The following is a 15,956-nucleotide window of genomic DNA, read 5'->3' on the forward strand; positions in this document are numbered from 1 at the left end:
GTATCTGGTTCTAATGTTATACAAGGGTGCCTGGATCACAGCAGTAGTTAAGAATTGTGACAATGCCAGTGCACTGAGAGGGGGAGGAGAAAAAAAAAACCCACAACCCACCAAGAGTTTATAACCAAAAATAAATTGAGAATTTACAGTTTGTTTCTTTTTAACATACTGTCACCCTAGCAGTACACTCACCATGGTGACTACTACTACAAGTAGTAGTCACCATGGTGACAGTGTACTGCTAGGGTGACAGTATGTTAAGAAAAAAAAAAAAAAAAAAAAAAAAAAAAAAAAAACCTGTAAATTTCTCAATTTTTGGTTATAAACTAATTTGGGTTTTTTTTTCCCTAAAAAGATAACTGAATACATTTTGGTCAAGATTTATGATTAAATATTTGCTACATTTTTTTTTTTTTTTTTTTTAAACACACGCCCATAAAGGCTGTAAAAGCAATCATTTCTCCTCTCTGGCTGCATTCTTGCAGCCACTGAGAAACACTGTGTGAGCTGTGATTGGTCATAGCTTGTCACATGGTACAAGACTGTTGTGAATAGTCTTGTACCATGAGACCTCTGTGATCAGATTTCACACGTAGTAAGCAATGATGTCAAAAGTGACATCTTGCTTACTACTCTGCATATGATCACTGATTGGCCAATCAGTGATCACATGATCGGGACCTCGCATAGAGGTCCCGTACGATGATCGGTGTCTGGAGGACACAGCGGGCACCGGATCGCAGTGCTACGAGCTCCCAGGAAGCACGCACAAGCAGGGTGCGAGGAGGCCATTTATAAACAGCCACCCACTCCTGCACTGCCACCGTCCGGCCATTTATATACAACAGCCAGGCAGGAGATGGTTAATGAAAGTAAAGTGTAAACCATTTGACAAATCTGGGGGTGTACTTCCAATTTAAAACAGATGGCATAGAATAGATTCATGTGAGTGCAATTTAAATGTATGTATGTATGTATGACCTATATTACCCTAATCAACAGCCAGCAGATATGTAAATGAACATAAACCGTCTTGACACACTGTGCAAGGTTGGTAAACAAGAGTGAAAACCACCACCAGCCAAAAGTAGGTTGTTCAGCTTGAGTTACTCAGTCTTATGGTATTATAACTCCTACAAACATTTTCTAGATTTCCCACTTAGGCTTAAAAATACCCTAGCTTTATTCTCACCACCTTGAACAGATGTCCTGCCATCCATTTAAGTAAATGCCTGTGACACCTATAGCTACATCCCTTGAAGATTTGTATTCTCACATTAGATTAAGAAAAACGTGACTGTAAATGCTTATGACAGATGAATCTCTCAACATTGACCCGTAAAAAAACTAAAAAAAAAAAAACACTTTCTAATTCAGAAGCTTGCCTGAAGTTTAACATTGCTGTGCTTTATTTTACATAAAAGAAAAATGCATAGAGGTAAGGGAAACAATGTCAAAGATTAAATAAAAACCAATTACAGCTGAAAAAAAAATATTGTGGTGGAGTCCAATAATGTTGAAAGGAGAATTAGTCCTTTGCTGCAGGGCATTGTGTCGGAGTGAATCCCAAAACTTTATTAGCTTCTGTCTTCAAATTGAGTTTTATTCTTTAAGAGGTAAGCTGCTAAAAATTCTATTGGATTTGGAGGTCTGTAAAGAAAAAAAAAAAATCAAAAATTGTATACCTCAAAAAAAAAAAAAAAAAAAAAAAAAAACCCACACCATATAGAATGCAATATACATTTAAAAACAAGAACAGTGTGAAATGTACATAGAGCTGTTATGCCATTAAAATACATCTGCAACACAGTGATGTCAACTTTCATGACTTCTACGATTATATCCACTTAGGTCAATGAAAATATACCAGTCTATAAGAGATCAAGGCAAAGAACACTTTGGGGGGAGTTACAAAAATGGGATTAGACAGAAGCAGATGTGCATAGTAACCAGCCTCCCCTTGTTCAGTTAAGCTTTGAAAATAAAAGCTAGAGGAGAATTGGTTGCCATGTACAGCTGCTCCATTCTTAGTAAAATTCCCCTCACTGTAGAATTAAAAAAAAAAAAAAAAAAAAAAAAAAGGGTCAGGGACCTTTTCCTTGCATTTCCCACAGGTACAAAAGCTCATTCAAATGAATTGGTTGCTGTGCCCACACAAACATGGCATGCTCAAATAGTCCCAGTGTGACCCTAGGCTTATACTAGGTGACCTGAACATAAAACCAAAGCATAGATCCACACAAAGCAATGTTTCCCCTCAGGTCCAGCCTAAACTATCACAAACACATATCTGCAGATTGGGGGGGGGGTGGGGGGGGGGGGGATTAAGTGGTCTTTGGCAACGTACAATAGGTACAAGTACACGCATGCCACAGAAAAGTGCAATATGCTTCCCCCTTTGTACAATCCTGAAAAGGAAGTGCTCTGATCTCCCTTTGTCATGTAAGCAAGTTTCTAATGCTGTTAAACTGATAAAGGAGGTGGATCCTTCTCACTCATGAAGTGCGGATCCTGCACAACCCGGCAGTGGGAAGACACATGGATATTTGTTTCTATTAGGCTTAGTTCTCACAGGCGTACTTATACCCATACAAGGGGCATGTTGGCCAGATGTGAATGCACAGATGTTCCATGCTTTCCTGTACTGAAGTCCAATTCATTTCAACTGGGACACAGACACTGCTCCCAATTTGACAGCCATGTGGGGGTTGGTCCCTGAAAGCAGAAGTATGCACATGTTTCTGTGCTTGCTCTTCTAATACAAAAAAAACAAAAACACACAACACGCTGATTACAGTGTGTGCATGGACACATAGGATAACATGCTGGGGAGTTTACTGGCCGTAAAAAAAAAAAAAAAAAAAAAAAAGGAAGAAGGACAACTGCATCAAACATAGACATACCCACAAAAACTTTGCCCACAATGGGGGGAAATAAATATCACAACGCACACACACCTACCTTAACTGGAGTGCAGCCAGTCACCTTTAAAAATTTTGCTTTTCTCTTTCACAAGCCACATGGACAAGAAAAATGAATGTTACATGCCAATTGCTATGGGCAATAGCACCAGTTGGGATAAAACTTTATATACATCACATTTATTCCCCCTCAATTTGTCAGATAGAGATATATATAGATAATATACATCTATATAGATAATATACATCTATCAAGCAAGGTCCTCTTAACTAAATGGATTTCTTTACCTCTCTTTTGCCAGCACTGAAAGACCCTGTAATAGTATTGGAACCACAGTTTGGTCAAGATATGCTCGTGTGGGCAGGGCTTGTAAATCCACCTTCTGCTTGGAGGCTTTTTCTGTGCTTGCCTTTTCATTTTCTACTATTCTCTACAAAAGAAGCACAGCAGTCAAATTAACAAGGTTGCCTTTACTTTCAACTGATAAAACTACAAACACAACACAAAGATCTAATCAAAATCTAGACTTGGGAGGATTTACCAAAGTTGAGAATTTCTACATAGTAAAAACTGGTGATGGGAGCAAGACCAAGCAGTCTTGGAAACCGTCACGAGGGCTCACTTTTTATATCCACACAAAAACCACATCTTTTCAGCAGGGAGCGGGGGACTGCATAACTAAGTCAGTACACAGAATTGTTAGGAGTCAGCATGGCCCAGTGCTCATCTTGTGCCCATTAGAAAGTCCAATGTAGTCAGCATGGTCCTGGTGAAAAAGTTCTATGCATTCAGCATATTCCTGACAAAATAGGGGGAGCTAGACCCCAATTGTTAGTTAGGAGCCGACTAGCAGCTCAGGTGTGATAGCCAGAGGGGTCAAATTCTGGTCAGGACTGAGACTCTGCAGGCCAGCCCCTCTGGAATTTCCCCCCTGCTCTGAGGCTTTTGGAGGAGGGCCTTGGAGGCAGTGGGTGGATCTGAGTTGTTGGCTACACTCTTGAGGGACCTTAGCCAATCCCCAACAGGAGGCTTGGCAAGGGGCTGGGACTTCCTAAAAGCGGAAGAGCCTGGTCAGTAGCAGGAGTGAGGTGTAGAGAGGAGCAGGAAGATGTGAGGCTGGAGGTGGAAGGCTGCCAGGAGGCCTAGTCGAGTGAGGCCTGCCTGCGAGCCTGGAAAGGCGTCGGAGATCTCCGGACTCACTAGTCTCTTGAGCAAGGGCCACCTGTATGGCAGGGAAGGAGTAGCCCAGCTGATAGGCCTTGTAGAAGCAGCCAACCCACAAGTGGTACAGGAGAGGATCTGGGAGGTAGTACACCTGCACCCCCTTGGTAGATAGGGGAAGGAGCAAAAGAATCATATGGGAAACCAGATAAGCCCTCATAACAGATACTGTCACAAACACTAGTGTGGAAGAAATAAAATGCCAAGTTCCTCATTTACAGTGAACAAAGCTGATGAGCTGTAAAGGCATTTAAAATCCTAATCCTTCACTTCTGATCATTTTGGATGCCATCATTTTTCACCATGTCACAGGTGCATGCAGTTTTGTGGCTTTTGGTTTATTATATTTGGTATCTGTACAAACTAAGATTAGGTTGTGTTTAGTAAACAAAGAAAATGGGGGTCATATTGTGTTAGTGTGCACTATATTGCATTTTTTTTTTTTTTTTTATAAAAACAAAGGGAGAAGTAGGGCCAAAGCTCTTTTGACCCTACTTCTCCTGGGGATCACTTAATTCTGGACTCTTGTAACACGTATTCAACAGTCAGTGGGCTTTAGGCTTAGAGGTCACAGAGCAGGTCCAAACTCTGGAAGAATCCCAACTTTAAATGTAGGGCTCCATCCAGATGCCAGACTCAGCTTGCAGCCAAGATCCTGAATTAGCCGATGTATGAAATTTACAAGCACTTGAGACACTTTCGTTAAGTACATCCAGCATATAATGGCAGATACACTATATTGCCAAAAGTATTGGGACACCCTTCCAAATCATTGGATTCAGGTGTTCCAATCACCTCCATGGCCACAGGTGTATAAAATAAAGCACCTAGTCATGCAGACTGCTTCTACAAACATTTGTGAAAGAATGGGTCGCTCTCAGGAGCTCAGTGAATTCAAGCGTGGTACCGTGATAGGTTGCCACCTGTGCAATAAGTCCATCTGTGAAATTTCCTTGCTACTAAAATATTCCACGGTCAACTGTTTGTGGTATTATAACAAAGTGGAAGCAACTGAGAACAACAACAACTCAGCCACAAAGTGGTAAGCCATGTAAAATGAGAGCAGGGTCAACATATGCTGAAGCCCACAGTGCGACAGAGTCAATAGCTAAAGATGTCCAAACTTTGTGTGGCCTTCAGATTAGCACAACAGTGCGTAGAGAGGTTCATATAATGGGTTTCCATGGCCAAACAGCTGCATCCAAGCCTTACATCACCAAGTGCAATGCAAAGTGTCGCATGCAGTGGGGTAAAGTACACCACCACTGAACTCTAGAGCAGTGGAGATGTGTTCTTTGGAGTGACGAATCCTGCTTCTCTGACCTGGCAATTGCCAAGACATGTCCACTGGATTGCCAAACAGTACTTGCCTGACTGAATTGTGCAAAGTTTGTTGGGAGGGGGACTTCTTTCAGTGGGTTGGGCTTTTCCCACTAGTTCCAGTGAAGGGAACTCTTAAGGCATCAGCGTACCAAGACATTTCAGACAATTTCATGCTCCCAACTTTGTGGGAACAATTTGGGGATGGCCCCTTCCTGTTCCAACATGACTGCACACCAGTGCACAAAGCAAGGTCCATAAAGACATGGATGAGCAAGTTTGGGGTGGAGAAACTTGACTGGCCTACAGAGTCCTGACCTCAACCCAAAAGAATACCTTTGGGATGAACTAGATTGGAGATTGCGAGCCAGGCCTTCTCGTCCAACATCAGTGCCTGACCTCACAAATGTGCTTCTGGAAGAATGGTCAAACACTCCCATAGACACTCCTATACCTTGCGGACAGCCTTCCCAGAAGAGTTGAGGCTGTTATAGGTATAAAGGGTGGGCCAACTCAATACTGAACCCTGTGGACTGAGACTGAGAAGCCATTAAAGTTCAGGTAAGTGATAAAGGCAGGTGTCCCAATACTTTTGGCAATACAGTGTATGTCATGAAGATGTTATCATTGGGACGGTTTAGGGAATTTGGGGGGGGAGGAAGAAAAAAAAAAAAAAAAAAAAAAAAAAAAAAAAAAAGGCACACAGTAACATGAGACATTATGAACCTAACAAAAAGCAATGCACACAGCCATAGCGAAGAAAAATAAATTATTCACTAGACACTTACCTGTGAACACAATACGAAAGCATGATACAGAAAAATATAAGAAGTCGTATGTTCAAAAACACTAGCATACAAATATATACAAAAAAAAAGCCAAATCAAGGCAGATTATTATTTAGAATGATCATTAGGGCAAATAATGCCAGTGTTACCGCTTTGAGCTTCAAAGAGTCCAAAACACTTCTGAGGAGATAAAATTATGCTGAATAGATTTTTTGTCTTAAAGTGAACCCATTAGTACATTTAAGGATCATGGATTCCTACATCCTTGCTATTTTGCAACACACAGACATACCAACTTTAAAAGTGCAGGTTGAGAAATAGAAGCCTGTTAATTGCTGGCATCAGATGAACAAACTTCAGCCAACTGCAACAGGAACTGGACGGATTTTGATCCATCTATTGTCATTCCTGTCCAATATTCTACCAGTAATCAACTCCTCTCACAGTGAACTGTGGAAAATGTGTTTGATCAGCGCATGCAATTGGCTGCATCGCCAATCAGCGTATTCTGGCAGCAGAAACTCCCATTGTCAGAATACAATGACAAGGCAGGCAGGATTCCTTCATCCACCTCAAATGTGTAAGGGATGCTGGATTTGTTTGCCTGATGTCCAGGACATGCAGTTCTGGGCAAGTAGTTTTAACATTCAGCCCTGCTGCAGGTAAGCAGCAAGGATTACTTGTCAGGTGAAAGCATTTGGGCATCTGCGCTGCTACCTGAATGCAGCCACACACCCTTGAAAAAGTGTGACACCCCCCCTCCTCACAATGTAACCTGGCATCTGTGGGCCCAGGACTGGCAGAGGGGAGAGCAGACCGATCCCTTCTCCTCCCCTACTTGTTCCTGACTGGGAAGAAAGGTATGACGTCACTTGCAGGTCCCCATTGACAGTTTTCCCCCCAGCATGGCTGGGAAAGAATGCGGTCCGATCTGTCCAGCATTACATTCAGTGGAGCAGAGGAGACATCCAGGATCTTTTAGATCCTGAATGTCTCATTAAAGAGAACCTGTCACTGACGGACAGCAGAAATAATTTATTTTTTTGTCAAGCAGTCAGCTTGTCTGCTCAATTAAATCTAGGAGTTCCTGTGCCCCGCAGGGGGTAAGAGGTAAGGCTGATCTCAGCCTGCATGTCTTCCTAGAAGTTAATTAGAAGATAAGTAGAACTGCTGAGCAAGACAGACAATATGAAAAAAGTCCCAGCAGTTTAGAAAGAGCACAGCCCATACAAGACTGTGGCTTCCTAGATGCTGGGGCACATTCTCCTTACACCCCCCATCCCCCCGGCTGGCCTGCCACTGCTACCGACACCTCTCTCCACCACTTGCCAGAATTCTGCTTCCTTGCTGTGTGCCAACCCCTGCGCTGAGGATTTAAACTGGACTTAACCCAGGCACGCCAGACTCTGCCTCCTTGCTGTGTGCCAATTGCTGTGCTGAGGACTTAACCCTTGCCTGCCAGAGTCCTGCCTCCCTGTTGTGGGCCCAGACTGCTATGGACTAGCCCCCTTTGTCTACTGGACTTCTGCCTCTTGCTGCATGTCCAACCTGTGTTACAATTTAACAGCCTTTTGCATACCAGAACTCTGTTATCCTTGCTGTGTGCCCCACCTTGTGTTGCGGACTTAACCCTTTTCTTCTACCAGAACTCTGCTATACTAATCGTGTGCCCCTCACCTGTACAGGCAGACAGATTACACTGACAGTCCTGCATTACTGGTGCAATGCTTTCTGGGCTTCTACAAAAGTAGAGAAAAAAAAAACAAAAAAAGTGGTCTGCGCATGCCCCCGAAAGCTGATCCATCTTGCATACTCCAAGGAAGTGTCAGAGGTGTGTCCTTGGAGTATGCAAGCTGGATCGGCTTTCGGGCACATGCGCAGAACTTACACGGCGCATGCAGGGTGCCTTGCAGTGCACATGCCCATTCATTCCTAGTTTCTCCTATACCTGTTCAGCGTGGCAATCAGTGTGGACACCATGACAGTGCCCCTTTTCATCTCCGGTATACATTTATGTTCACCTCGACATTCTATTTGATAATTGTTCATTCCTACATCTAGTTCTGACGTGTCCCAATGTACATCTATTTATTCATGTTCACCTCTGCACTTTCTGTGAGTAGAGTTTATTATTTATTCTGTAGGTTTTATAGTCATGAGTAAACCATTTTATTTGGCAATACCTACTTTGAGATAGTGTTAGTGGAGTGCTGGTGTGTTTTTTTTTTTTTGACACTTTTTTGCTGGAGGTGGATTTGGTTGGCTCAACCCAGATTGTGTCGTCATGTGTTAGGGGTATGGTCGAGTCCTCTACCATTTTTTGGCTTATAAATGTTGGAAAAGGTCTACATTTTAGCTCTGAAGAAGAGTGCATCTCCCGAAACGAGTTAGCTTACCCCATTAAGGGTCTATTTAAAGTTTTTCCAAGTCTGCATGAAAATTTGCACGCTGGTTTCGTTTGCACATTTGGATATATTTAGTGGATAAGCTGCACGGTGCCAAATCTGGTGCAGCTCCGCACAGAAACCAAACAGCTTCCAGGTTTTGTCACAACTCAATTGAACAAGCTGAAGTTAGATGCTGATTGGCTACCATACACAAATGCACCAGTTTTAGTAAATCTCCCCTAATTGCTCTATACAGGCCATTTGACACCAGTGACACCAGTCCTTTAACAATATCCTGGTTGTCAACACCTGGTGCTCATCCCTGCTGCAAACTACAACTGAATGTGCCCACACATCTGATCCACATCACAGGCTGCTTCTTATATCAAGGGATGTCTATGCTCTGTCTCCATCTCAACATACCATACCAGATTCACAAAGTGAGTGATGCATAAACCAATCCCATCTGTGTTGCGGCTTCTCTGTAGTACTGATTCTGGTATGCGCAAATGAGAACTGTAGTTTTAGTCAGTCGTGTCCAGTTTTGAACATGCATCCGCAGGCTAGACCACTGGTGAAAAGGCATGAAGTGAAGGACTTCACATGAACAGGTTAATAATGAAAAACAGGATCATATTTTTAAATTGACTTGAGATTGATTTAATGAGCAGTTCAAATGCAGGAGGAAATTCTATGTAATTTGACTTAATGTGTGATCCAAATTTAGAACTACTTTAAGTGTGACAAGTTCACTTTAAGACAAAAATGTAATTGAGTCAACTTCCTCAACTATTGTTGCCCCAAAACAACCAGATACTTCCTTTCTTCCATTCAAATCTGGTTAGCGGATATGGGGAGAGCAAAACCAGTCCTTGCTTTGGACACTTTGATAAACGACTCCCAGTGGATTTTATTCTAAGAAAAGAAACCGTGAATCAGCAAGACAACTATTCTACATTAACAAGAAACTGTAAAGCTGAACTCCAGTAAAGAAAAAAAAAAAAAAAAAATTTCTGGAAAACTACTGCAAGGGTTAAAGCTCACCTTGGTAATTTTTTACAAAAATTACACCTTTGCAGTTTCTAGAATGCATGTGTAGTACATAACAGCAGTCCTCCTTTCAAGACACTCCTGCTTTGCTTCACATATGGCAGGCCTCTACATAAACTGATCACCCCTTGATCCTTCCCACAACTAGAGAAAGAGCTCACTACACATATGCCCAGTTTAAATGGGCTGGATTGGCCAAACACTTTTAGCATCCCTCCCATCCTGTAGTTGGCAGGAAGGAGGGGGTCGAGAGGCCAGCAGTTTGTGATGAAGGCCAGCAAGGATGCCTATGTAAAGGAAAGCAAGAGCAACGTTTTAACCATTAGCCGCCCGGTCAATAGCCGTTTGGCGGCCAGCAAAATGCATTAGCTTTCCGGGTGGACGCCATATGGCGTACTCCCAGGCATGCGCAGTTTGCGCGCTTGCAGAGCCGCTGACAGATCTGAGTATCGGCCCCCGTTGCCGGTACCATGTGACCAATCACAGCAGGTCACGTGACAGTTGTATACAATAGATGGCTTAATTCATGCCATCCATTATATACTAGTGTCTAGCTGTGAATGGTCACAGTGATCACATGCACATGTCATGTGATTAGCCGTGGCCAAATCACAGCGAAGCACAAAAAAAAAAAAAAAAAAAACTTGCCACGCCTGTTAGGAAGTATTTCAGACTGTCTACTTTGGAAAAGGGATCATTTCGAGGATCTGTACTTTTGACATTTTTAGACCTCAAGAATTTAGATTGGCTGTCAGTACTTCAGGATTTATCAATTTTCAGATATATCCCATAGTTTGTGAACTCTAACTTTCCTGCAAACTAAAAAAATACATCCTAATTTGGGTTATTTTAAAGACATGTAGTAGAATACATCTCGGCCTAAACTTATAAACAATTATTTATTTGCAAACTTTTATAACAGAAACAAAGAAGAAGAATGTGGGAGTTTAACATTTTCGGTCTTTTTTTGTTAATTTAGCAAAAAATAAAAACCCCAGCGGTGATTAAATACCATTAAAGAAAGCTCCAGTTGTGTGAAGAAAATGATAAAATTTTAGTTTGGGTACAATGTTGTATGACTGCGCAATTGTCAAAGTGTGAGCGCTGAAACCTGAAAAATAGCCTGGGCAGGAAGGGGGGGGGGGGGGGGGTGTAAAAGTGCCCAGTATTGAAATGGTTAAAATAAGGACTGCTGTTATGTACTTATGGGATCTAGAAAACTATAGGTGGAATTTTTGTAAAATGTTACCAAAGGTAAACGTACACTTTAAATGGTTTAGGTTTTTGTCTAGGAGGAAACAGAAAAGGCCAATGTACTTATTGCCTCCCAGATACACCACTAGTTCCCTGAAGCTACTTCTAGTTGAAGCCCTGTGAGTGGCAGGCTCTCCAATGTCATTTCGTACACCACAGGACCAGCAGTACTGCACTGCCAGTGGGATGACAAGGGCACACCCACCACCCAGAGCACTGGAAATAGAAGAACCCTCAACTGCTGTTGGAAACATTGCCTTTTTTCCCCCCTGGACAGAATGTTAGCATTTGACCCTTGCTGCAAGGTTAAGCTCTCTTTTATCCAGAGTTCAGCTTTAGAGTGGCGTTAAACCCAAAAGTGTAATATTGCAGCTTGCCAATCATTAGATGTGGTGGCTGCATTAGTTTTTTTTATTTTTTGTTCCCGGTTTCACCTGCTGGTGATCTGGCCAGTAACACCTCCTGCATTAGTGTGCCCCCACTCTGGATGGAAAGGCAACAGGACACCTTTGGACAGCAGTATTGTTAATCTAGGCAGAGTGTTAGATGTACTAGCAGATACACTTAGGGCACACAGGTCCCAGAAAATTGCAGAACCAGTCACAGTGCAACGCCGAAGGTATCCAGCTGGAAGGCTTCACTGCCTGTTTCCCTTACCCAAGATGCTGGCTCCTGCACCTGAAGCCGATTGGCATGGGTGAGGACATCGCTGGATCCCTGGACAAGGAAGTTTCCACATATGAAAGTTACTAAATCCAGGACCCTGCATTCACTATCTGGTCTACCCCAAAGTACACTGAACATGTAAATGCAATTATTTAAGTGAACATAAACTGCTAAATACCTTTTCTCATCAGCTGTTAGAGAAGTCTTGTGACTTCTAGCACCACTGCTTAAAGCCTGTAAGAGGAGTTTCTGTTCTTGCAATTGTCCTATAAGGATGGAGTACACCCGACTGTCTGGATAGTGCTGATCACATGCACTCTGCAACAAAAAAAAAAAAAAAAAAAAAACACCCACCTAGCTATACACATCAAAACTGAGCATGTGCAGCTTGCCCCCCAAGGCCCTGTTCTATCATAAGATAGATTGGGGACAGTAAAAGGATCATACATCCCATCCTTTTTACACAATGCAGAGGATTAACCTCTTAGGTTCCACAGTGAGTATAACAAGCATGCCTTACTGCATATACAGACTGAAGTTACTGTTGTGGGTTTAGTAACACTAACAGTCAGCAGCTACAGTATTTGTAGTTGCTGACTTTTAATTCTGGTGGTGGTGGGGGCAGGTTGTTGGGACTTGAGCTCCACTTTTAACCACTTGACGCCCGACCATTGGCCGTATGGCGTCCGGAAAAATGCACTAGCTTTCCGGAAGGCCGCCATTTGGTGTACTCCCGCACATGCGCAGTTAACCGTTTCAATACCGTGCAATTTTACACCTTCCTGCCCAGGCCATTTTTCAGGTTTCAGCGCTCTCACATTTTGAATGACAATTGTGCGGTCATACAACACTGTACCCAAACTAAAATTTTATCATTTTCTTCACACAACTAGAGCTTTCTTTTGGTGGTATTTAATCACCGCTGGGGTTTTTATTTTTTGCTAAACAAAAAAAAAAAGACCAAAAATTTTGGAAAAAAAAAACAAAAAAAAAAAAAAAAAAAAAAACAAAAAAAAAACACATTTTTGTTTCGGTTATAAATGTTTACAAATAAATAATTGTTCTTCATAAATTTAGGCCAAGATGTATTCTGCTACATGTCTTTGGTGAAAATAACCCAAATTAGGATGTATTATTTAGTTTGTAGGAAGGTTACAGAGTTCACAAACTATGGTATAGATCTGAATATTGATCAATCCTGAAGTACTGATAGCCAATCTAATTTCTTGAGGTCCAAGAATGTCAGAATAGTAGATATCCCCAAATGACCCCTTTTTGCAGAGTAGACAGTCCGACATACTTCATAAGAGGCATGGTGAGTTTTTTGAAGTTGTATTTTTTTGTCATAATTTTTCGGAAAATGAAAAAATTAAATTTTCACTATTTTTTTTTTTTTTTTTTTTTTTTACACATACTGTCACCAGTGCAGTACAGCATCATCATATAACTGGCATGGCGGTGAACAGGGACACTGACTGGTGACAGTAAAAAAATATATATATATATTTTTTAAATTTAATTTATTACTTTTTTTTAAGATTTTTTTTCATATTTACTATGACCAAAGTAGTACAATGTTACCATAGTAACATTGTACTACTGTGGGGAAGTGTTTTTTTTTTTTTTTTTTTTTTTTTTTTTTACACACAATTTGCTTATAGCAAAGAATTACTTTGCTATAAGCAAGCATTTACCTGAATGAAATCGATTCATTCAGCTTTTTTTTTTTGTGCTTAGCTGTGATTTGGTCACAGCTAAGCACATGACATGTGCATGTGATTAGCTGTGACCAGTCACAGCTAGGCACTAGTATACAATGGATGGCATCATGAATGAAGCCATCCATTGTATACAACTGTCATGTGACCTGCTGTGATTGGTCACAGCAGGTCACATGGTACCAGCAACGGGAGCCGGTACTCGGATCTGTCATCGGCCGTGTCCGCGGTGCATGGCCGGTGACAGATCGCACTGCTTCGCCGCTCTGCATTAGCGCAAACTGCGCATGTGCGGGAGCACGCCAAATGGCGTGCACCCGGAGTGCAGAGACACTTTTGAAGCCGCCAAACGGCCATTGGCCGGGCGGCTAATGGTTAAACACACAAAAAAAAAAAAAAAAAAAAACCCTGAATCGATGCCAGTCAGGTAAATGCTTGCTTATAGCAAAGTAATTCTTTGCTATAAGCAAATTGTGTAAAAAAAAAAAAAAAAAAAAAAAAAAAAAATCAGTGTGTATATATATATATATATATATATATATATATATATATATATATATATATATATATATATATATATATATATACACACACACATATACACACACATACATATATACACACACTGATCACTTCACCATAGTACAATGTTACTATGGTAACATTGTACTACTTTGGACATAGTGAAATATGAAAAAAAAAAAAATACCTTAAAAAAAAAAAATGTAATAAAAAAAAAATATTTTTTTTTCACACTGTCACCAGTCAGTGTCCCTGATCACCGCCATGCCAGTTATATGCTGTACTGTACTGGCGACAGTATGTAAAAAAAAAAAAGTGAAAATTTTTTTTATTTTCCAAAAAATTATGACAAAAACACAACTTCAAAAAAAAAAAAAAAAAACCCACACTCGCCAAGCCTCTTATGAAGTACGTCGGACTATCTACTTTGCAAAAAGGGGGGTCATTTCGGGGATATCTGTACTATTCTGACATTCTTGGACCTCAAGAAATTAGATTGGCTGTCAGTACTTCAGTCCTACAAACTAAAAAAATACATCCTAATTTGGGTTATTTTCACCAAAGACATGTAGAATACATCTCGGCCTAAATTTATGAACAATTTTTTATTTGCAAACTTTTGCAAAAAAAAAATGTGGTTTTTTTTTCAAAACTTTCAGTCTTTTGTTAAATTTAGCAAAAAATAAAAACCCCAGCGATGATTAAATACCATCAAAAGAAAGCTCTAGTTGTGTGAAGAAAATGATAGAATTTTAGTTTGGGTACAGTGTTGTATGATCGCGCAATTGTCAAAGTGTGAGAGCGCTGAAACCTGAAAAATGGCTTGGGCAGGAAGGGGTAAAATTGCCCAGTATTGAATTGGTTAAAAAAAAAATATATATATATATATTTTAATAGTATTGTCAGCACAATCCCCCTTCCCCAAATACTTACCTAGGTGCAGTGCTGTGCCCAGGAGCACTGGCACTGTTCTCACGCTCCCTGACTGCACTCCATGAGAGCAAATGGAGCTATTGGGCTCCTGTCGCTGTCAATCAAATCCCATGACAAGAGTGGGGGGCAGGGCAGCTTGCTATGGTGGCACACAGAAGAAACCCAGAGTGCAAACAGGGGACCCTATTAGCAGAAGAGGATCAGGATGCACATACACGGTTTAATCGTTTTTAAAAAACCCCACACACTTTACAATGACTTGAAGCCAACTAACACTTTATAAGCAGTTGTTTTGTTCCCTTTGGTATAAAGGTATTCTAGACACAAATAAAAGCTGATCACTGTAAGCACCGCTATCAGTGGTAAAGGTTTGTCCCAACACTCTGATACATTTGCAGGAGAGCTTGTTCTGTTGAAAAACCAACTTTTCTACCGTCCAGATCACCAGATGAGAGTAAAGGAAAGAAGCCCTAACACAGAACACTAATGCAGCCATCACATAGGAATTGGCAGGCTGGAATATAGTAAATATTTGCTTTTGGGGTTAATAGCGCCACAAGTACAATCGCAGGGTCTGGAGAGAAGGGTTCATCACGACAACAGCGTTGCTAACCACAGAACACCAACAAGGCCATGCATGATCGTGGGGACTACAAGGGAGCACAGAGCACACACAGGGACCGCTCAGAGATAATGGACCTCATCACTCAAAGCTTCAAGGCAGCTATGGCCTGGTACCTCAACATTCTCAGTGAGCCCATACTCTGAATGGGGGTTTTCCGAAACCTGCAAAACAAAACAGCGGTCAGCAGAGACAAGGGAAGCCAGCGGGGTGAGCTCTGCACTACACACACTTACCTGGCTCTGCCCGCTCTCTGCGCTCTGCTCGGCTTCCATCGCTTGTCCCCGGGAAGCACACCTACAAGACAACAGAGCGATACACCTTCACTACAGCACACCGTGTGAGGGACCACACACAACAAGCGGCTTTATACACACCTCACAACCGCGGGCAGCACAGCGCATGCACCGGAAGCTGCTCGGAGATATGGCAACCTAACCGTACACTTCCTTATCTCCGCCCACTTCCTGGGACTGCCTATGGACAGGCGCAGAGCGTCTCACCAATAGCAGAGCAGCTGCGAGTCAGGTTTTGGAAGAACTGTGATAGGCAG

At 41.7% G+C, this 15,956-nt stretch overlaps 1 protein-coding gene across 3 annotated transcripts; it reads right to left on the minus strand.

Annotated features, from left to right (window-relative positions):
* Positions 1–1,386: 1,386 nt before the first annotated feature.
* DPY30 (dpy-30 histone methyltransferase complex regulatory subunit) lies at positions 1,387–15,881 on the minus strand. 3 transcript variants are annotated; one of them, XM_089669702.1, is made up of 5 exons: positions 15,781–15,881; positions 15,640–15,700; positions 15,481–15,567; positions 3,210–3,352; positions 1,387–1,650 (listed from the first exon to the last, which is right to left on the minus strand). In XM_089669702.1, exons 2-5 carry the CDS (start codon positions 15,676–15,678, stop codon positions 1,578–1,580), a joined length of 342 nt encoding a protein of 113 aa, XP_089525828.1. In that variant the 5' UTR covers positions 15,679–15,700; positions 15,781–15,881; the 3' UTR covers positions 1,387–1,577. The 3 variants fall into 3 exon arrangements, with proteins under 3 accessions (XP_089525828.1, XP_089525829.1, XP_089525830.1); XM_089669703.1 differs by having other exon boundaries at positions 15,520–15,567; positions 15,781–15,876; XM_089669704.1 differs by lacking the exon at positions 15,481–15,567 and having other exon boundaries at positions 15,781–15,877.
* Positions 15,882–15,956: the final 75 nt, after the last annotated feature.

This window comes from Staurois parvus, unplaced genomic scaffold (genome assembly GCF_062004578.1).
Source record: "Staurois parvus isolate SC_StPar_1 unplaced genomic scaffold, SC_StPar_1.0 ptg000081l, whole genome shotgun sequence".
Taxonomy (NCBI): domain Eukaryota; kingdom Metazoa; phylum Chordata; class Amphibia; order Anura; family Ranidae; genus Staurois; species Staurois parvus.